Below are 22,245 nucleotides of genomic sequence, written 5' to 3'. Positions count from 1 at the left end.
CAGTGAGCTTTTTAGCAGGACTGTGCTAGTGTGGTTCCTATCTTCCCAGCACAGCAGCAGCAGGCAACAGAGAGAGAGAGAGAGAGTTTCCTTTTATTTGCAGGAGGGAATATAAGCAACTTAATGTCCTTCCCTACAACTTTCCATCACCCCTCCTCCCCACCCCCGCTTCCACAGGTGTCTCGGGATTTTCAGAGCCTATTGCAATGATTATTGCAGCCCTTGTTGCCTTCTCTCCACTCCCACCCCATCACTCATGCATATTCCTGCTCCAACACGCTCTTTCTAGCTCCTCTTGCATTCTCCTTTGTGTGCCGCCTTTCCCACGCCACCCCTTGTGGTCGGGACTCCTTCCCTCTTCCACACCCAGCAGTTATCCTCTCTCTGCTCAAATCCCTCCTCAAAACATACCTGATCCACTGAGCATATTTCTCAGAGACAAGTGTGTGTGTGTGTGTGTGTGTCTGTGGTGGCGGGGGGCACCCACACCCCTTTCTGGTGATTATTTCTAGAGTGTCATAAATGTGCCTGGTGCTTCATGGGCAAAGATAAAGCGAAGGGGCCTGATCCTCCATTCTGTAACACCTGTGGAGTTACACTGGTGTCACAGAGTGGACAACCGAAGCCAAGGTCTCTGCCCCAAAGGGCTGACAATCTGAACTTAGACAGAACACACCATCAAAGCACAACAGACTGCATTGTGTGTGTGTGTGTTGGGGTCGGGGGGATGCAGGACAGAGTGGCTGTATGTCCTTGTAAATCAGGAATGTGGTGTTTGGTGTTTTTTGTGGGAGAAGCTGAGCTGGTGAAACTGACAGCTGCCTGGCGGAGTGCATATGCTCGTTCGTGACCACCCCGATGGAGCCTGCTGTCTGTCCAGCAAAGCTTCAGGTCTGCCCCCACCCCTTGCATGAGACCTTATATCAGCTCTGCCCCACATGTTCACCCAGCTCCAGGGGGTATCAGGGTCTCACTGTCCCTCCAGGCAATGGTGTGATAGGCAGGTCAGCTAGCACTGCCACCATCTGCAGATGGCCACTGCTCTGGCCTTGACCAGTGACTGCTACTCCTCACTTTCCTGCAGCAGAGGGAAGCGCCAGAGTGTGGCGTAATATGGAGGGAGTTGGAGAGCCTGTTTTGGGGAGAGGGGAAGTGGACACAAAGGTCAGGGGGTCAATTCCCAGTTGCCTTGTGGCCCCCCTGGGCAATACCCCTGGTGCTAGAAGCCCTCTGGGAACCAATTCTGTAACCCCCAGCCCCATCACACAAGAGTGCCCAGTGCAGGGGACATGTTAGATGTGGGGAGTGTAGCTGTGGTCATCCTACCTGGCTATTCCCCAGCTGCCACAAGGACCACTGGGGCCTTGGGCACCTGGATGCAATTTAAGGCTGCTCTAAGCAGTGCTGGGGACGGACCTGGCCTGCAGCAGCCCCAGAATCAGATGGAGGGGTCTCCCCAAAGCTGGGTGCCTGTGCTGGACTCTGTACTGGCCCAAAGAGGAGTTTGGCTCAGGGAGGGAGGGAGTGTGGTAGGAAGGGTGAGACTGGAACCGCAGCTGCAGGATAGAAAGAAAAATCTGGCATTATGGGTAAACTAATATGTCCTGTTTTCTAATTATAAAAGGGGGTGGGGTTTTGCTTGGCCAAGGAGGGAAAGAGGGAGGAGGGGGATCCTTTTCTTTCTCCTCTCCTCCCTCCCCTCCCCACCTCCCTAACCCAACCTCCAAAGCCATCCCCTGTCCCCTTTGAAAATCTGATCACCCTAGGGGAGGACATGGTGTCCCAAAGAGGTAAAGGCCCTGCCCATTGGGAGTCCTATATGTCTGGTTTAGAATGTTGGGTCTCTGCCTGCATTGTGTACAGGGCCATGCGCACGGAGGCCTCCCCACAAAGAACAATAGGAATGATTGCATTTCCCTCAGCTATGGCACAGGAATGGACAGTGAACATGCTGATACCTTGTTTGATTTGGGGGATGGGCCTGAGTGAGAAATGTTTCTCTCTGTCCCGAAGGTAGATAAATATTCAGGAGCAAGTCCCTCTCTTCCTGGATGTGTATCACTCCTGTTCCAACACTGTTTTAATCCTCTGGTGGAACCCCCGAGTCCCCAGAGTAATGAGACAAAGAAGTGCAGGACTGGAAGGGACCTCAAGAGGTGATCTAGTCCAGTCTCCTGCACTCATGGCAGGACTAAGTAATAACTAGACCATTCCTGACAGGTGTTTGTCTATCCTGTTCTTAAAAACCTCCAGTGGCAGTGTGACAATACCCAGTGTACAATCTAGACTTCTCAACAGCTGTGTCCCCTCAATTCTCCAATCTGAGGTGCTTTTTACACGGCTTCGCTGTCAGAGCAACCACTCCTGGTCTGCTCACACACAGCCTTTAGCATGTAAGCTGAGTTATATGAGTGTTCTAGCAGCCCCTCCTGAATTATATTGCAGAGAGACACTAGCAAATTTCCAGTCACAGATTTATCCCCAGAAATGTGCATCTTGTATTGTCCAGCTCTTTCCTTCTGGACAATACAAGCTCATAGAAAGTCAGCTATTCCATTAATACACAATGATATGCCCAAATCCTGTTAGCTCAAATGAAGTTTTCCAAAACTTCAATCCAACACACACTGGTTTAGATGAAACAATAAAACAATCTATTAACTACAGAAAGATAGATTTTAAGTCATTAGAAGTTATGAGGCAGAAAAGTCAGAATTGGTTACAAAGAAATAAAAGGTAAAACGCAAACTAATATCTAACTTAACAAGCTAAGTGAATTTAAAGCAAAAAGGTTTCCCTCATCACATGGTTTCAGCAGTCTAGCTGGATTCCTTTCAGCCAGGACCTCTCCCCCAGTTCAATAATACTTCCTTGGTCTTTCAAGTGTTGTTGATACCATGTTTAGAGATGAGAGAAGAGAGGTAATCTGAGGAATTTGCTCACATTTCTTATAGCATTTCTCTCCTTTGAGAATCATCTCCAGCTGCGTAAATTTCTTGCTCACACCCTTTTTCCTGCCAAAGATTTGATTTTGTTGACTTCTGGCTGAGGCATCAGTTTGCATTTTGTCTCAGGCTATGTCCACACTAGCACTTTTGTCGGTATAACTTATGTCACTCAGGTGTGTGAAAAAACACCCCTCTGAGCGACATAAGTTACACCGACAGATGCGCCGTTGTGGACAGCACTCTCCCGCTGACATAGCTACCATCGCTTCTTGGAGGTGGTTTAATATGTCGATAGGAGAGCTCTCTCCCATCGGCATAGAGCAGCTACACGAGCAATCTTACAGCGGCACAGCCGCATCGGTATAGCTGTGCCGCTGTAAGCTCGCTAGCATAGACATGGCCTCTGAGGAACTGGTTTGTGCCTGCTTTTCTAAACTTGGCATGTCTTATTCAGTAGAATTTCACAGATTTACATACGATGTTGCCACACATATTTTATCGGGGCAATAACGATCAGCAAATTAGGAGTTCTCAAATAATACCTCACAAGGCATATTTTGTACAAGATTTACCATAATTTTGTAAAAGTGGTGAACATAAAGGAACAGACTGTCACAGACAGAGATTCCAAAACCTCTCTAGGCAATTTGTTCCAGTGCTTAACTACCCTGACAGTTAGGAAGTTTTTCCTAATGTGCAACCTAAACCTCCCTTGCTGCAATTTAAGCCCGTGGCTTCTTGTCCTATCCTCAGAGGTTAACAAGAACAATTTTTCACCCTTCTCCTTGTAACAACCTTTTATATATTGGAAAACTGTTTTCATGTCCCCCCTTAGTCTTCTCTTATCCAGACTAAACAAACCTAATTTTTTCAATCTTTCCTCATAGGTCATGTTTTCTAGACTTGTAACCATTTTTGTTGCTCTTCTCTGGACTTTCTCCAATTTGTCCACATCTTTCCTGATATGTGGCGCCCAGAACTGGACACAATACTCCAGCTGAGGCCTTATCATCATGGAGTAGATTGGAAGAATTACTTCTCATGGCTTGCTTACAAAATCCTGCTAATACATCCCAGAATGCTGTTTGCTTTTTTTTTTTTTTTGCAACAGAGTTACACTGTTGACTCATATTTAGCTTGTTATCCACTATAACTCCCAGATCCCCTTCTGCAGTACTCCTTCCTAGGCAGTTCATTTTCCATTTGATTGTTCCTCCCTAGGTGTAGTACAGGGGTTGGCAACGTTTGGCACGCGGCTCACCAGGGTGAGAAGCAGCGCGGGCGAGGGATGTGCTGGCCGCGGATTCCCGCCACCCCCATTGGCCCGGGACAGCGAACCGCGGCCAGTGGGGTCCGCGATCAGCCGAACCTGCCGGTGCTTATTCCGACGAACCGCGAGCTGAGCGTTGCCGACCCCGGTGTAGTACTTCACATTTTTCTTTACTGAATTATATCCTAATTACTTCAGATCATTTCTCCAGTTTGTCCAGATCATTTGGAATCTGTTAGACGTCTGATTGCTTCTAACCTCTTTGGTGAAAACAAACAAAAAAGTCAAAAAAGTCTGCCATTGCCACATTTTCTGTTGTTGTCTTTCCCCTCTCATTGAGTAAAGGGCCAACTCTGTCCTTCGCCTTCCTCTTGCTTCTCATGTATTTGTAGACTGTTTTCTGGTTACCCTTTATGTCTCCAGCTAGTTTAATCACATTTAGTGCCTTGGCCTTTCTAATTTTGTCCCTACCTGCTTGTGTTATTTGTTTATATTCATCCTTCATAATTTGACTTAGTTTCCACTTTTTGTAGGACTTTTTTTTGAGTTTCATATCATTGAAGATCTCCTGGTTAAGCCAGGGTAGTCTTTTGCCATACTTCCTATCTTTCCTGTGCAGTCCTTGGGAGCCAGTAAATCACACCAGGACTAAGCAGTGATACATAGAAGAAGGTTCTGGTCACCTTACAAAGCTGGAAGGGTTCTGTATACTGTACTCCATCCCATAATAGTAACAGAAACAATTAACACTCGGCACCTATGCTCTGCCTATCAAGTGAGGCGCTCAAAGCTCTTTATATTCATTAATCCTCATAACATTCTCATGAGGCTTGCATGTGCGGGATTGGTATGGTTCAGTGGACAGAACATGAGCCTGCTAGTCAGGAGATTTCTCTTGTATTCTCAGCTCTGCCACTGAGTCACTGTGCCTTGAGATGATCCCATAATCTCTGTGCCTCAGTTTTCTCATCTGTAGAAATGGTTTTAATAATACCTACCCACCTTTGTAAAGCATGTAATATGATGGTATATCCATTATACAGATGGGTAACGTGGAGCACGGTGATATTCAAGGTTGCACAGCACATCAGTGTTAGGGATGGGAAAAGACCCTGGGCATTCTGGAACCCAGCTTCTTCTAACCCCCCAACCATACTTATCTCCCCCATACGATACCTAAATGAACTTCTGCTCCTACCATTGGTAACATAGGAATTGCCATGTTGAATCAGACTGGTCTATCTACTCCAGTACCAAGGCACGAACAGTGGCCAGCACCAGTTTTTTCACATGAAGTTGCAAGAAACTTTATTTAAAGGGACTTGATTTTTCGGAGGGCAGGTAGTTCACCACTTTCTGAAAATCAGGCCCCTCTACTATCTCTCAAGCTGGGCACCTAAAGCCTGAGGCACCCAGAATCACCAGTCATTTTGGACAATCTCTGCTATAGTCCATGCTCATAAGAGCTAACAATCTAATTTCGGCTAAGAACAGAAGAGAGGGGCACCAAAAAGGGGCAGGGTTGGGGAAAGCTATTCAGGTAAAGCTGCAATGAGAAGACAGGTCATCTGATGGAGGACCAGATGAAGTATTCCTTGATGCTTCTTATGTGTAGTCTGAGTTTGTAAAAGAGGGAGTGTTCTCTGGAATGAGGAACGGTTCCCTTTCTGTTCTTTTCACACCAGGCTAGAGGAACTGCATAGTCTTCTGACTATGGATTCCTGAGACTGGCCACAGTATGATTGTGGGGACTCTATCCTTCCCTTGAGGTTCTGTTGGGCCTGACCTTTTAGCACTTTAACTGTGCACCTTCCTTGGGGAGTAGTTTCCCTTGCCTAGTGACTGTGCCTTGAGTACTGTGAGCTACAGGGACAGTTCAGGTCATAGCCTGGAATCTGGACACAGAGGGATTCTCGTTCTAATGAGACTCTTACAGCTCCTAGAGAGAGTGCTGGCCACTTGAGCTTGTAGCTGATTTTGCTTGTTTTTGTTAAAAAAAAATCACCCTTATCCGAGCACATACATTTCCTGGCTAGGTTTTTTTTTTCCCCAAAGCTGACTAGTGGATTTAGCAACATAACTGCCATTCATTTCAATGGCTAGCTCCCTTCTTCAGGTTTGGAATTCCAACCCTGGATAGGGTTGGTGGAAGAACAGGAACATTCTTTTGCAAAAACTTTCATGAAATATTGTCCACTTTTTCCACTGGAAAATTTTGAAACTTTGATTGGCCCGAACCCAAACTCCAGAACTGAACACTTGTGATGTTGGAAGAAATTTGGATCTGGATCTGGATCTGAACATTGAAGCTATTTCCTGTCTCTATAATGGACCAAACCAAAATCCTTGATTTAAACATCCCAGACTTCAGGAAAGTGTGGACATGAATATGAACTTTGTGGCTCTCCACCTGTTATGTACCAGGATACTCAGTCTCACATCTTCAGTGGGACTCAACCAGCAGTGCTTAGGTAGTACCAATAAGAAGGTGCTCTGTAAGGACCTGTCCACCCTCCAATTTTCACTTAAGTTTGTAACCAGTTACTGCCGTGGTTGGTTCTAGACATGGCTTTTGCCTGCACACAGGATGGGTAGCACTTGGCTGTAGCTGCTTGGTTGTGTCAGAGGCCTGGTGTATGGACTAGCTTTCCAGATATAAGTGCTGGAGATTGGTCCAGCCATACCTGTGCCATAATTAAATAGCTGGTTCCAGCTGAGGGGCAGGACTTAGGAGGGTCAGGTGATAGCTTAATGGACACCTGGGCCTTATACAAGGACAGAGAGATCAGTCTGGATACGGAACCACAGAGAGTACGTAGGCTCCCGTGGCAGATCCTGAGCTAGGGCTCCAGGGGAACCACCCTGAGGACTACACCAGAACAAGGGAAAGAGTCTCAAAGGCAGCCCAGCAGGGGCTGGGAACAGGGCCCAGAGGGCGGGCTGAAGAAAAGCTATGAAGGTTAGAAGAACCTTTTGGTTTGTTTGGGACTCCTTAGTTGGACTTTTGCTATTCCAAAAGGGTTTTTGGTTATGTGTGTTTGGCACTTGGCCCTAAGGCTAAGCCACATCTCCAGCACAGACTGATGTCTAGAAAGTTGAGAGGACCAACTTCCGGGAGGGAAACTGTGGCAGAGGGTGCCAGCTGTGCCAAGTTTGGATAGCATGAAAAACTATGGGGCAGCCATGCCCTATAATAACCAGACCCATGGTCATTCCTGTATAACTGGTTTAACCTCCCAGCTGTGTGTGGCATGGTATCCCAGAATGTGCTGCTGACGCTGCTCTGTGTACATGCCCTCTGAACACTCTATCCCCTAAGGAAGCAATACAGAATAGATGCAGATTTTCCTAGAATGCACTGATACAAATCCAGATAAACAGTGTGGCTGCATCCACATGGTTTGAATGGCAGGAAAGCTGTTGTGGGGACATAGATCAAACAGTGCTGCTTGCAAAATAGCCATGCTGTGAACAGGTACAAAAACATGGTTGGCTTTGTAATGTGGATAGACTCTAGGAGGCCTTTGGTGATTTGTCTAGTGATGGGGAACCCACAAGAGGTTTGGAGATTCAGTTCAGGTCAGATAAGCACCCAAAAATGAGGATGGTTAGGCTAAAAGGGAGGGGAAAAAACGTAACAGTTTAAGCCTAAAAATCTGTTTCAAGTGATGGGTGAAGATGGGTCTGTTGTTATCTCTAGTTTCAAGCACAAAAAAAATGGGATGAGCTAAAACCAGTGACTTCACCTTAACTCTGTATTTTCTCTTTTTGGGGACTTTAGCCTAATACTGAACACTAGGTTAATTTGGTATGTCTTTGTTGTGGTGATAGAAATAACTGCATTAATCTCATTAGAATGTCTATCGCTTAATATATTTAGCAGACAATCCTGGCTGCCTTTTGTAAGATTTTTTAAAAGTCATTAAGACAAAATAGACTGAGCCGAGAATCACGTGCTTTATATTGACCTGTCAATGATGCTGCCTGATCATTATCTTTCACTCTGGCTGATACGTTACAAAAAATCCACAGTGCTTACAAAGGATATATTTGTATTCTCCTTGCAGATAATTGTGATTCCAAGGGGTTCTCTTTTTTTCTGTCAGGAAACTGAAGTGAACATCTTGCAACCTCTTGGTTTCAATGACATGGATGACAAATAGGTTGCAGACAAGATTGATTTTTTTTTTTTACATTGCCTGAAAATAGGTTGAATCTTCTGGCATTTCCTTGAGATGGAAACCAGTGGAGGCTGGTGTCATCTAACAGGAGGAAGGCAAAACAGACCCACTAAAGGCAGAAAGTGATCATACTGTCCCTGGGGGACTTCCGCTGATGGAAGAATAGGGCAAGCTGATATTAACCACTAGAAGTTAGTGCTGCTGATATAGGTGCTGTCCCATGATCAAACTGTAATGCTGCATCGTTAAGAAAACACAGAGGTCTTGATCCTAGTGGAATCCACTGGGGAGTGTGTGTGAGACAAGGCCCCCTCTTTGCTCAATCCTCAGAGCCTTTGAGTCTCTTACAGCCCTAGATAGTACACCTGAATGCTTTAGCTCAAGCTGTAGCAGTTTAACTTGAAGTCCTCAGTTCAATCTAAGGTGATAGATTGTGTTGGCTAAGATGATAGACATCACACTAATACAGGCTACAGCAGGCAGCCCAGGGTTGCAAGCATGAGTGGAGGTACCAGGACTGAGATTTCAATGGGAATTGTCCATCCAAATTCCATAGGCAGCTTTGAGAAGTCACAGCTACCCAGATGTAGATTTCCACCGTGAGCCCTTTGCTTGGACTCTCCTTTAATTTCAAGAGTTTAGGGTAATAAAGGGACAGGTGTCACTGGGATGTAAGCGGGATCCTGAGCAAGCCAATGGGACTTGGTTACATGTTCTCCTCTTGAACCTTACACTTCCCACTATTAAGCAGGGGTAACTTGGGGCTAGATTCACAAAAAGACCTAAGCACCTGTCACAGTTAGAGGCCTAAATCCCAGAATCAGGCCCTACTGGAATTCACAAATCCCACCTCATCTGTCACCCATCTCTGCTTCTGAGCATGTGCACTGCATCTGGATACTTAAGTCCTAGAGTGATGCACTAACTAAGGGAGGTTCTGCATTCTTCTGCCTATGGGGCCTGACCTGGTAAACTTGCTCAGAACTTGCCTACCAGACTGGACCCCACGTGCAAACTCACACACAGAGCAGCTGGACCTCCCTTGTCACTTTTATCCTAGTGCCTAGTGTCCTCACCTGGTGTGTGGGATATCCTTGGTTCAAGTCCCCCCTCCATCTGAGAAGGAACTTGAACAGGAATTTGTGACCTCTCAGGCGAGTACGTTGATGGCTGATCTATAGGACGTTCTCGTCTAGAGCCTTTCTCAGTCTCTCCTTTGGAAGCTGTTCCACTGCGGATAAATAATTGAAAAAGTCATTGGGCCGGAGAGAGAGGGAGAGAGCACAAGCATGAGAATGACTCTGTAGCACATGCAATGGGAGGAGGGGCTGCCGTGGTTAGAGCACTCACCTGAGAGGTGGCTGATCCCTGTTCAAACTCCATTGCCTGAGGAAGAGAGACTCTGAAGCAGCCGTGTCCCACATCCCAGCTGAATACCCTACTCACTGGGGTAAGTTATGAAGGAGCTGCAGCTGTAGCTTTCCTTAACCACCCCCTAGCTTACTGTGAAAGTGGCATAGGTGCCTAGTGCCAAGAGAGGATTTGCAGCTGAGAATTCCAAGCAGAAGGAGGCACCTCCATGCAGCCTGGATTTAGGTGCCAAACTCCCTGAGAGAGTGGGGCTTCGCATCCACCCCTCAGGCTGGCATCTCCTATTGGCTTGCTTGGGCAGGGAGCCGCATAGCATGCTGGCTTTTGTGAATCCCATTCTGAGGTGCCTGTCTCTCCCCATTCATTGTACAGGGAGCTTAGGCACCTACCCGGGCGATTTGAACCCCAGTGATTTTTCTAGATGCCTAAAAATTAGACATAGCCGGTGCCACGCCTGTGTTTCTTTGTGAATTTAGCATTTGGTGTCTGTGCAGCAACAATGCCAATAATGCAGGATTGAGTGTCCCTGGGCTCCTTGTGCTGCTCATCGCTTTTACGTGTTGGGTTTATGCTGGAACCCGCCATACCTGTGCTCTGCGGGCTCAAACTCCAAAGCTCAGCACATGTAGAAACTGACACTAGGTCTGTAAAAGTATCTGCTCCCAAGGGAGAAACACTGACTCAGTTAAAGAAACACAAGAGATGGCTGAGAAAAACGCGGACTAACAAGATAAAAAGTTGCAAGGTTATTTCTGAAGCATTTCCAATATGTATTCTCTATAGGGTCAGGTGTCATTTAAATAGATGTGCAGTACGTTTTACTGAACAGCGGATTTAAAAGTATATTAAGGTCCATATTGTCCATTACAGAGGCTGCTCACAGGTAAAGAGACAGGAAACACTACAAGATTGTTGTAGGGAACATAGGTCGGATTTGGATTTAGGCCTGACTAACAGTAGTTGGCCAAAAGTATCTGAAAGTTGCATTTAGAAACTAGATGTCCAAAGCAGCTTTCTGGCTTGTAGTCAAAAGGGTGTTAGGGTAAGTCACTTGCTTGCCCTAGACTCTGTCCCTGCCTCTTAGAGTTACTTCCCCAGTTTCGTACTTAACTCACTGTTACAAGGACGTGTGGGAATGAGTGAATGTGGAATGCGAACAGTCATTAGTTATATTTAAACAATGAAGACATTTATGTCTTGGGCCTAAGCGGAAGTTTGCCTACCATCTTCTTATCACGTGGTATCTTCTTGCATCCTGTTTTTTGAGAGCCATCAGTTTGCCCTTATCAGCAAACTGCTCTAAGACATATACATTCTAACCTGGAATCAATATGATTTCAAGGTCCAGATGTCAAGTCATTGGTCCACACTGAACTATATAAAACATGCTGGAACCCCTAACTGGACAGTGGTCCCTTGGGGTGGAGCAGAGGTGTCACTGATTCCTACCAAAGATGCCAACTGTGCAAGAGGGAAGGGATGGGGGTGGGGAGACTTTTTCGCATCAACCTGAAGTTGTCCCCTGCTTTCTTCCTTGGACCGATCATCCAAAGAAGCAGAGATGAAGGACTCTGACCACCGGCAAAGCCAGGCCTGATGGTTATAACAAAGAGCGAGGAAAAAGCTGAACTTTTCCCCACCACATGTGCAACAGCTCCAAACTACATCTTATCAGTAAAGATAATGGTAAATATCAATCTACTTCCAAGGCCAGTCACATGAACTTAAAACTTTGAGAAGAAGATGTGAAAATCCCTTTGTAGAGCAGTGTAAGGACACTCCGATCACTCCAATGCCCACTAGTGTGTGTGCATGTGTGTTGTGTGTATTTGTGTGTCACTAAGTGCTTCTCAAAGTAGACACTAAACCCCCTAGTCTGCTATTTGAACAGGAAGAGATCTGTGTTAAAGCAGTGTCATTCTAAAGCTGCTAAAAGTGTAGGACTCTAGAAATCATTCTGTGTCTGTGCCAGACTGCCAGAAAGATGCAGTCACTGTGTTAAATTGGGGAGAGGGAATAGACTAGATCAGTAGCTCTCAACCTTTCCAGGCTACGGTTCCCCTTTCAGGAGTCTGATTTGTCTTGCATATCCCAAATTTCACCTCACTTACAAACTACTTGCTTACAAAATCAGACACAAAAATACAAAAGTGTCACAGCACACTATTACTGATAAATTGCTGACTTTCTCATTTTTATCATATAATTATAAAATAAATAAATTGGAATATAAATATTGTACTTATGTTTCAGTGGATAGTATATAGAGCAGTATAAACAAGTCATTGTCTGTATGAAATTTTAGTTTGTACTGACTTCGCTAGTGCTTTTTACGTAGCCTGTTGTAAAACTAGGCAAATATCTAGATGAGTTGATGTACCCCCTGGAAGACCTCTGCATACCCCAAGGGGTACATCCACCCCTGGTTGAGATAAACAAAACCTTCATGTGATTTCTGTGACCAGTGAGCTTAATGGGACAAAGAAGCCAGAGGAGGGAGTTACCAGGAAATCATTTTCAGAGCTGTGATCCCCAAAGCTAAGGCAAAGAATAGCATCTGCCTTTAACAAGACTCGTAGCTAAATAGCTTAAATCAAAGGGAAATGCTTCTCCCCTTAGCCTTCCTGTAAGACCTTAAGAGAATTGGTTTTCTTAACTTGCTCATTATAATTTGATTTAGTTACTAATTGTAGTAATTGGTGAGATGGATAAATTGAACCATTGACTTATTGATTGTATTTTAATTAAACCTTAATTTGACTGCTGCATTGTACCATTGTAAATTAGGTTAGGAAAACTGTTAGTGACCTATTTCGCTTGTTCTAGAACTGCTTACTTATTCTTTTTAATACATTTATAAAAGATGCCCTGAACTGGTTTCTCTCTCAAAACTTCAACACAGACAACGTGACCTACATAGAAGATAACAGCAAAATCATTAAAAATCATTCTTGAGCCCATCCTATATTTTAATTACTTACAAAACACCCCATTATCTCACTCATTGTATTCGTGGAGTTTCTGTTGAATTCTTGCTTTAGGGACATGAGTGATTTCCCCCTGAAGATCAGGCAAGGAGTTCTGACCCACAGATACCTCTGAGACAGGGTCAGCATAAACCTACCTGCTAAAGTCCCAGGTGTTTGGGGGTGCAGGGGGACAAAAACAGAAAATGTGTCCATCACCCCGTCTCACTCCTCCAGTGTTCCCCCTCCTCAGCTTCAGAAGGGCTTCAGGGGAGCTGGAAAAAGGGGAAACTATGCCTAAAGAGGGTCAAAAGATGAGAGGAAAGTGGACAGGCCCCTGGCCTGGGAATCAGGGGATCTGGGTTCTATTTCCAGCCCTGCCAGCGACCTTGGGAAAGACAATTTGAACCTCTGTGCCTCCTTCCCCATCAGTAAAACAGGGCTAATAATACTTATCTCCCTCTGCAAAGCACTTTGAGATCCCTGGCTAGAAAGTGCTACATAATTACCAAGTATTATTTTTATTTTCATGAGAAATATGAGCAAGAAATAGCAATTGAATGTGTCCTGATAAATGTAAAATAATCGATGTGGGGGAATTATAGTCTGAAACTAGAAACAGCTGGTATGAAATTAGGAATAGCATAATGTAGGTGCATGTCCGAAATATATAATAACAATGGCTTTTGGAAGGATGGTCTTTTGGTTAAAGAATCGGGGTTAGACTCAAGAGATCTGGGTTCAAGACCTAGCTTTGCCATAGACTTCCTGTATAAATGTGGGCAAGTTGCTTAAACTCTCTGCCTCTCTTCGCCATCTGTAAAATGGGGATAACAATATTGCCTCCCCACTCTACCCACCTTTGCTTGAGACTGTAAGCAATGACTCTCTCTTACTACGTGTTCAGACAACGCCTTGTTCAATGGAACCCTGATCTCACCTGGAGCATAGAGGCAGTACCAGAATGTAAATAAATAATAATAATGAAGCGTATTAACATGTAGAACCATTTCCCAAGGGCAATGATGGAAGCCTGATTGTTTGCATCGTTTAAAAGCAGAGAGGGTCAAACACTTGATTCTGTATGAAACAGTCTTGCATTGTCCAGGAGGAGATGGACAAGATGCCTTTAAAGGTGTTCACCATCTCTAATTTCCATGATTCCATCTGAAGGAGCTCTCTATATTTTGATGACATATGGGCTGGGATATCTTACAGTACATTAATGTAACAAATAGCCGTTATCTTCCATTTTATGGAAGATACTGTAGGGCATGATTTATTTGTGCCTGTTCTGTTTCTTCTTTCAAAACGCTACCTTTCACTGAAAGATGGCTATCCAAAAGTTTCCAGTAACCTTGCAGTGCATGCTGCATAGTAAATCAATGGAATCTGAATTATAATACATTGTCTTCGGTAGCTGTTTTAGGCTGTGCTGCTGGAGTGTCCTGCTGTGACAGAAAACATTTTCATATCAACATAGCATATATATTATCATGTATGACATTTGTCCCTACATTTTTTAAGTGGTGCAAGAAAGACTTTAAGTGTGCTGGCCCATCTGATGTTAATGGGATCTGCATTGCTAACTCCTTAACTATCACTTTGGAAACGTACCCAGTGTGGTTGTTTGTGAATGGTGAGTATCATCCTCCTCAAAAAAGTAAAAATAAAATAGCATTAAACACCCGATCTGAAATGATACAAACAAGGATATTCAGAGTCAAGACTGAAACAGCTTCCTTATCTTGCTCCTTTGTGTCCTGCCATCCCTGCTCATGTGACATTTGTAAGGATGGCCGTGGGTGATTTTAGAAGCTGGCATGTGATTGCAATTTGAGTCCCTGCCACATGGCCATGCCCTGTTAGAAGGTTCTCTGCTGCAGGACAACGTCCTCTGCATACCACAGGCACAAGACGGTCTGTGACTGAGTTTCAGCCTTATCTCTGAATTCCTGATATTTATTGAATGTAGGAGCAGCCATCCTGGAGCACACCTTTGGTTCGGAAAGTCTGCTCTCTTGCTTCATTGATTGATTGATTTTTATAGGGGACAGAATGAACTGTTACACTCACCTCGTCGGACCTCCTGCATAGAACAGGCCATAGAATCTCACTCCGTGATTCCTATATGTAGCCCAATTGCTTCTGGAACTGGCTTCTATTAGATGCTTTAGAACAGTGGTGGGCAACTATGGCCCAGGGGTGGCCCATCAGGGCAAGCTACTGGCAGGTCGCTAGACTGTTTGTTTACATTTGCGTGACAGCTCCTAGTGGCCACGGTTCGCTGTTCCCGGCCAATAGGAGTCGTGGGAAGTGGTGAACTGCAGCCACTGGAAGCAGCAGGTGGCCATGCAAATGTAAACAAACGGTCTGGCGGCCTGCCAGCGGCTTGCCCTGATGGGCCGCATGCAGCCCGTAGGCCAGAGGTTGCCCACCACTGCTTTAGAAGCTGAAAATCCCCCATAATGTACCTGGCCATTTGCTGCCGCATAGGTGGGTGGGAAGGAGTAGCTTCCTGAGCTAAGCTATTGATCAGTTCATGCTCTGAAGCGTCCTGATAATAGTTATATAACTTGTGGTTCTGACTGCTATAATTCGAACTTGTCTTGTGTCTGAGTTGCTTTAGATGTTTATATTTGTTTTAGCTATGATAGGAACAAAATTAAAAATCTCTCATTCAAGTTTATAAATGTGTAGGCACTTTTTAAAAAGTGTTATTTGGTACCTGGCAGAAATTTAGAGTCTTCTTGATGAACTAGATTATTAATGCTGGGACCTTTTCAAATCCACCCTTCTAATGCATCCTGAGTCTGCATTTAGGACTGTAACCATTTCCCAGTGAAGTCAATGGGAGTTTGCCATTGTGCAGGAACAGGGTCCTTTGGAATAACCCACTGCTAGAGATCTTTCAGAAGTCTTTGATGCTAAGAATGGAAGCATATGAGCTTGGCAAGATGACTATATATGAAATAAATCAGTTTTCAATACATGGGACCTGATTCTGATCACACTTACACCAGTTTTACAGTAGAGTGACTCCACTGACCTCCTGATTTACACTGGAATAAGAGACCAGAATAAGGCCCATACTTTCAAAACACAAAAAGGGACTCTCCAACATTATGGACTAAAGTAGCGATTCTCATTTGGGTTACACTGATGTAAATAAATTCACAGATTCTGATCTCAATTACACCAGTGTAAACCTAGAGTAATTGTACTAAGCTCACTGGAGTCACTCCAGATGTACATCTGGGTAGTTGAGATCAGAATCAGGACCTAATTTTCTGTAAACATTTCTATTTATTTTTTTAAGAGCAATGTCACAGTGGCAGGACATCACAAATGTTGTTGTTGCTGGTTGTTTTAAATCTGGAAAAGCTATCATCAGCTTCTGTGAGTGAGGAGCTTGCATGTTACATTTTAGTCCTCAAATATCTGAGTCTCTGATGAATATTCTGGCAGCCCCTTAACTGCAACATGGAATGGCAAATGGGTCTACTATGATTAAATAACACAGAGTCGTTGCACAGAGCAAGGGCCTGACCCAAAGCCCAAGGAAGCGAATGGAGAGCCTCCTATTGACTTCAATGGGCTTTGATCTGGCCTTCAGTGTGTATATTTATAAAACCCAGAAAAAAAATTATGTCCCTTTAACTCTTAATAACCACATGCTTCTCTTTCACTTTTCTCTTCAGGATGGAAGGAGCAGTTTTATTGGACACCAACTTGGAGGGGTCATGGAGGTGCCAAACAGCAAGGACCAGCGAGTGAAGTCAGCCAGAGCCATCCAGATCACCTACTACCTCCAGACCTATGGCTCTGTTGCCCAGGGCCTCATTGGTGAAAAATGGGAGAGTGAATTCTGTAAACTGATGCGCAAGCTGCAGCTGGATCACCAAGATCTGCAGCTCTACTCGCTGGCATCCTTTAGTCTTTGGAAGGACTTCCACAAGACCAGCCTCCTGGCCAAGGGCAAGATCTTAGTGAGCCTGATGCTCATTCTACTGACAGCGATGCTCTCGAGCTCCATGAAGGACTGCCTGCGAGGCAAACCTTTCCTGGGATTATTGGGAGTATTTACAATCTGCATCTCCAGCGTCACTGCGGCAGGGATATTTTTCATTACTGATGGAAAATATAACTCTACACTGCTGGGAATCCCCTTCTTCGCAATGGGTAATTCTTTATCTTCATAATAATGGGATTAACACAATTTAATGACGGGACTGTAAATGACATCCCAGGGTATAAAGTGCAGGTTTTACCTTCAGTGAAAGTCCAGGTCCTTTTCATTTTGTTAAACTGACCCGTCCCTTACCAAAACAATTAAAAAATAAATGAAAATCCCAAACAAAACAAAGTAACAGACAAAAAAAAAAGAGTGAATGACTCTGTTGGAACCTCACCCAATAGGAGAGCAGCAGTTGTATGAATCCCCGTTACAAAACAAAGGGGAACTTGTTATTGAAAACCGGTCAGCTCAGCATAGAAAATGGATATTTGTTGACGTGTCTTTGATGGAGGGCCGGTGGGAAGAGTAAGGAGCGACTGCAGGGAGTGGCAAAGAAAATAATATGTAGCATCCTCTTTGGTGAGGCTTTCTCTTTCATTTGTGTGGGAGGTGGAGGAATGGTTTGGTTCATGAATGAAATTGTGAGAGAGATGATTACAGCCCTTGTGTCTGCCTGGCTGTAAGCACAGGGCCTGTCTCTGTCTGTAGAACATAATCCCCCGGCTTGTGAAATTTAGAGACCATCTGCAATGATTTGCTTGGGACGCACCATGAGGCAGAAGTTTCAGCTAAAGAGCAAATGTCTGGACCCATTCTTGAAGGAAATTGTTTGTTTTAGTGCAGTATTTTAAGCATATCTCAATTGCATTCATTTAACAATTTGATTGCAAGATTCCAGGCTAGGGAAGTATGCTGAAGAGGAAGATAAAGCAGTATCCACAGAGATGTGCACCTCATTTCTCTGTGCAGTCAGCAACATTGTCATCTTACCGCACAGTGTATTTGAACATTTGTGTTTCCCCTCATCCTAGATCTCAGTGGCCAACTTCAAAGGCTCCATGCTGCCTTTTGTATCTGAAGGAAATCTTGCCTGTGGGCAGAATGTTCTGTTCCATTCTCTTCCAGTTCGTTTCTTAGCTGTGCCCATTCTGATGGTGTCTGAGCACCCAATGCTCCTCTGGGCGAAAGTCCATGTGTGGACACATCACAGATTAGAGGGACCCAGTGGGAGGGGAAGCTATGCATTTCTTCCTGGCTGCCCAACTGCTCTGCAGTGTGGGTGTAGCCCTGCATTATAGGGGCAAAGTTCTTCCCCTGTCGTCTTCCTGAAGGAGGGGGACAGCAGAAGGTGCTGAAAGATAGGAAAGAGGGATCCTAAGTGGGAATTGGGGAGTGTCAGGCACTCTGGTGGTGCTGAAATGGAGAGGATCAGGAGAGTGACTTAGGGGTATGTGTGGGAGAGGGGGGACAGAATCAAGGCTGCTTGACAGGGGAATTGGAGTAGACTTTTGGGTGGAGAGAGTGTAGAATAGGGAGCAGGGTGGGGAGCCAGGAGTGGACCAACACAGAAGGGGATCATAACACAAGTGGTGGCACATGTGGGGATTTGAGTTGCTTGGTAGCTCTCTGGATCTAAAACCAAGAGACTGCTTGAGCTTTAGGCAGGCTTATAAATTGCTTTACATGATGCAGCCACAAGGGGGACAGAGTATACCACTGGAGTGAAATTGTGTTACAAAATGGATTTGGGTGCCTTAGTTTACCATTTGGGGTGGAAGACAGAACTCTGTTAGTTTGCTAGCCAGAGATTAAATGTAATTTTATGTTTATTTGCAGTGTTCTAGAGCTCACTTCTACCAGAAAAAGGCTCTTTATGAAATTGCAAGGAAATATTCCATAAGATTACATTGTACTTGCTTTGGGTTTGGAGGAACTAAATAAATAATCTTTTTATGTATATTTCATCCAATAATTTCCAACTGATTTGTAGACATGATTAGATGAATGCTCACATGTCCCCGAGAGCTATAGTTGGTAAGTTTTATTTTTTCCAGAGGAATAAACTGAAAGACAAGAATTGTGACTTACCCAAGGTCACATGGAGGCCTGCTCCTGCAGTCAGGTGCCCTCCACTCCCATTAATGACAGTGCCAGTTGATGATACAAAACGCTTGTCATCAGGTACCCAGGACCACGCAGGATTGGGCACATAATAAACCAATAGCAGAGCTTTGAACAGAACCCAGCAATTCCAATTCACAGTCCTGAGGTCTAACCATTTAGATCTGGTCCTATATGGTCTCTTAGGTAGAACAGTGTCCCAAATTGTGGTTCCACAGCGCGCTATGCCTGTACAGAGAAATAGTCCTGCCTGTGCTTTGGCTGTTCGGGATGTTCATGTTCTCACTCCTAGCAGCTCTTACTGTCACTTTTGCCTCCCCACGCCCTCCTCCTTTTCTGTTGTGTTCTGCATTCACCTATTAAGATTCAGATCTGAAGCCCATTGGTATGGAAAGACGTGGGTTTGGGTCAAGCACTTAGACTGTAAATTCCTTGGGAGAGGGACAGTCATCTATTATATTGTTTGAACAGCACCCAGCATAATAGGATCTTGCTCCAGATCAGAGCCTTTGGGTGCTACCATAATACAACTGAATAATACAGACAAACAACTACATTAAAAGAATGTTATTCAGGTTGCAAAGTCAAGGATTTGAGAATTCAGGAATACTGGATTTATGGTTCCCAGTGCAACTTTAATTTGCCCTCTTTACACATCTACCTTGTGCACTGAATGAGGCCGGGGTCCCGTATGTTGATATATATTTTTAAAAGCATGTGAGCATGTAATTAATCACTGTCTCATAATGCATATGCACAAAGGGGCTGAATGAAAGGTTGCATGGCATTTCTTAACGTTTAAGGGTTTCACTATGTCAGATGAACAGATTTTTTTAAATGCAATTTACTAAGATGTTTTTAAAGGAAAAAGGTACAAACAAATTATATTATGTAGAGCTGTGATTGCAGCCCATACTGCACCATCAGCCCTGACCCTGCAGAGCAGACCACCACTTGAGCTGCAGGACTAAGAACATTATCGGTTAGCAGGAACGGTTGTTATCCTGGAGGGGGGAATGCGCCATTGAGGCCACATGCAGTGTCCAAGTGATGGGAGTGGAGGTTCTGGCCCAGCCTGGCTCTCTTCTTCACTCCCCCTGGAGTGGGCAGCTCCTGCCCCAAGAGAAGACATCAGGGGAGGAAATTGGGATGTTGGGGCCATATGACAGATCTGATGGAAGAAGCCCAGTGCAGCCTGACTCTTCCCCACACACTTCCTGCCACTACAGTGGCTCTGGCAGCCAGGGCTGGCCTTACCATGAGGCGAACTGAGGCGGCCGCCTCAGGTGCCAGACTGGGGGGGGAGGCACCACTAGGACCCAGAGTGTAGAAAATTGTGTCTGCTGCTGCTGCATATGTATTCTCTCTGCTCTAGATGCACAGAGATGGTGGAGTGATGTGCTGGAGGAAGGAGGGCACAAGAGACGTAACAGGCAGGCAGGAGAAAAGGTGAGAGGGAATAACAGAAATCAGCAGGAGCTGCAGGGAGAGAGAGGAGGAGGATCGTCTTATGTACCTCTCTAGCACCCCCCCCAGGAGCCTGGACTGATTAACACCAGCTTCTCAGGGAGCTTCCTGTTTCCTGCTGCTTCCCTGAACCCACAGGCAGTCAACTGAAGTAGTAGGAGGCAGTTAGGCCCTTAAGATGCTTATATCTTCCCTCACTCAGGCCCTGCTACCAGGCTGCTTATTTGTCCCCTTCAATTGAGTGCTGAGAGCCACTATAGCTGGCACAGAACAGCAGTCATGAGTGAAAGAAGAAAATGCCCCTCTGGGGCAGCATTCAGAAAAAGCAAGCAAGCAAAGGAAGCTTTTCTATCTAAGCAGGAAGGAGCTCTCCTGAGATACACAGACACAAATGTTCCCGGTGAGCCTTCCGGCCCCAGTGAGGATGTGAGTGGTGAAGAGATGCCTGATCTTCCAGTTAGTCAGAGTGCAGGTGACCTGGCAGCTACTGCAGCATCCATATCTCCATCTCAAATGGCTGTAACCATGCACATTCCTGAAGAAAAGTGTAGATCAGAGAAGGGTGTGGAGGAGGCGCAAGAAACAGCTGCTGCTGAGTTTAGTTCCTTAAGTCTAGATGATCCAGGACTGAGGATCCACTTGAGCAGTAGCCTGAGGGACTTCCTTGTACTGCATGGGCCACAGCAAGTGAAAAATTTCATGTTCCCCAAAGACAATAAAAATAGAAGTTTCCATCCAACACATTACTGGTGTGAAATCCCCAATGGTGACAAAGTGGAGAGGCCATGGCTTATGTACTCAAAAACCCAGAATGCTGCATACTGTTTTTGTTGCAAACTCTTCCAGTCTAATGTTCCAGCCACATTAGGTTCTACAGGAACAAAGGACTGGAAGAATCTGGCTCAAAATCTGGCATGCCAGGAGAAGGCAGCAAATCACCAGAGAGCATTCCATAGGTGGAAAGAGCTTGAGATGAGACTAAGGTTAAAGGCCACCATAGATGATCAGCATCAAGAGAATATTGCATCAGAGTCTCTTTACTGGCAAAATGTTCTGAAGAGGCTCATTGCCATTGTGAGAATGCTTGCTTCCCAAAACCTAGCACTGCGTGGCACTTCAGATCAGCTGTATGTGCCAAACAATGGAAACTTCCTTAAAATTGTGGAGCTGATGGCTGAATTTGATGATGTACTCCAGGAGCATCTAAGAAGAGTCACCACCCAAGAAATGTACACACACCACTACCTTGGAAAAACTATTCAAAATGAGATCATACAGTTACTGGCAACAAAAGTCAAACAGAAGATTTCAGAGTAGCAGCCGTGTTAGTCTGTATCCGCAAAAAGAAGAACAGGAGGACTTGTGGCACCTTAGAGACTAACAAATTTATTAGAGCATAAGCTTTCGTGGACTACAGCCCACTTCTTCGGATGCATATAGAATGGAACATATATTGAGGAGATATATATACACACATACACAGCGGGATTGGGAGAATCTGCAGTTGCCTACCTCGATGATGTGGCCATTTTTTCTGATTCATGGGCAGAGCACATGGAGCACCTGGAAAAAGTTTTCGAGCGCATCCAGCAGGCAGGACTAACTGTTAAGGCTAAAAAGTGTCAAATAGGCCAAAACAGAGTGACTTACCTGGGGCACCAGGTGGGTCAAGGAACTATAAATCCCCTACAGGCCAAAGTGGATGCTATCCAAAAGTGGCCGGTTCCAAAGTCTAAGAAACAGGTCCAATCCTTCTTAGGGTTGGCTGGATATTATAGGCGATTTGTACCCCACTACAGCCAAATCGCCGCCCCGCTGACAGACCTAACCAGAAAGAAACAGCCAAATGCAGTTCAGTGGACTGATAAGTGTCAAAAGGCCTTTAACCAGCTTAAGGCAACAC

At 45.0% G+C, this 22,245-nt stretch overlaps 1 protein-coding gene across 2 annotated transcripts in view; it reads left to right on the top strand.

Moving 5' to 3' along the window:
• The window catches only part of PTCHD4 (patched domain containing 4), a 129,558-nt gene that overhangs the window by 25,063 nt on the left and 82,250 nt on the right, over positions 1-22,245 (top strand). For both annotated transcript variants that reach the window (XM_005297357.4, XM_024101092.3), the window contains exon 2: positions 16,438-16,918. In XM_005297357.4, coding sequence (XP_005297414.3) covers positions 16,438-16,918 — 481 coding nt within the window. The remainder of the gene's footprint in view (positions 1-16,437; positions 16,919-22,245) is intronic.

Source organism: Chrysemys picta, chromosome 3 (genome assembly GCF_011386835.1).
Source record: "Chrysemys picta bellii isolate R12L10 chromosome 3, ASM1138683v2, whole genome shotgun sequence".
Lineage (NCBI taxonomy): Eukaryota > Metazoa > Chordata > Testudines > Emydidae > Chrysemys > Chrysemys picta.
The sequence above is the reverse complement of the archived record's forward strand: the minus strand, read 5'-3'. Positions and strand labels throughout refer to the sequence as shown.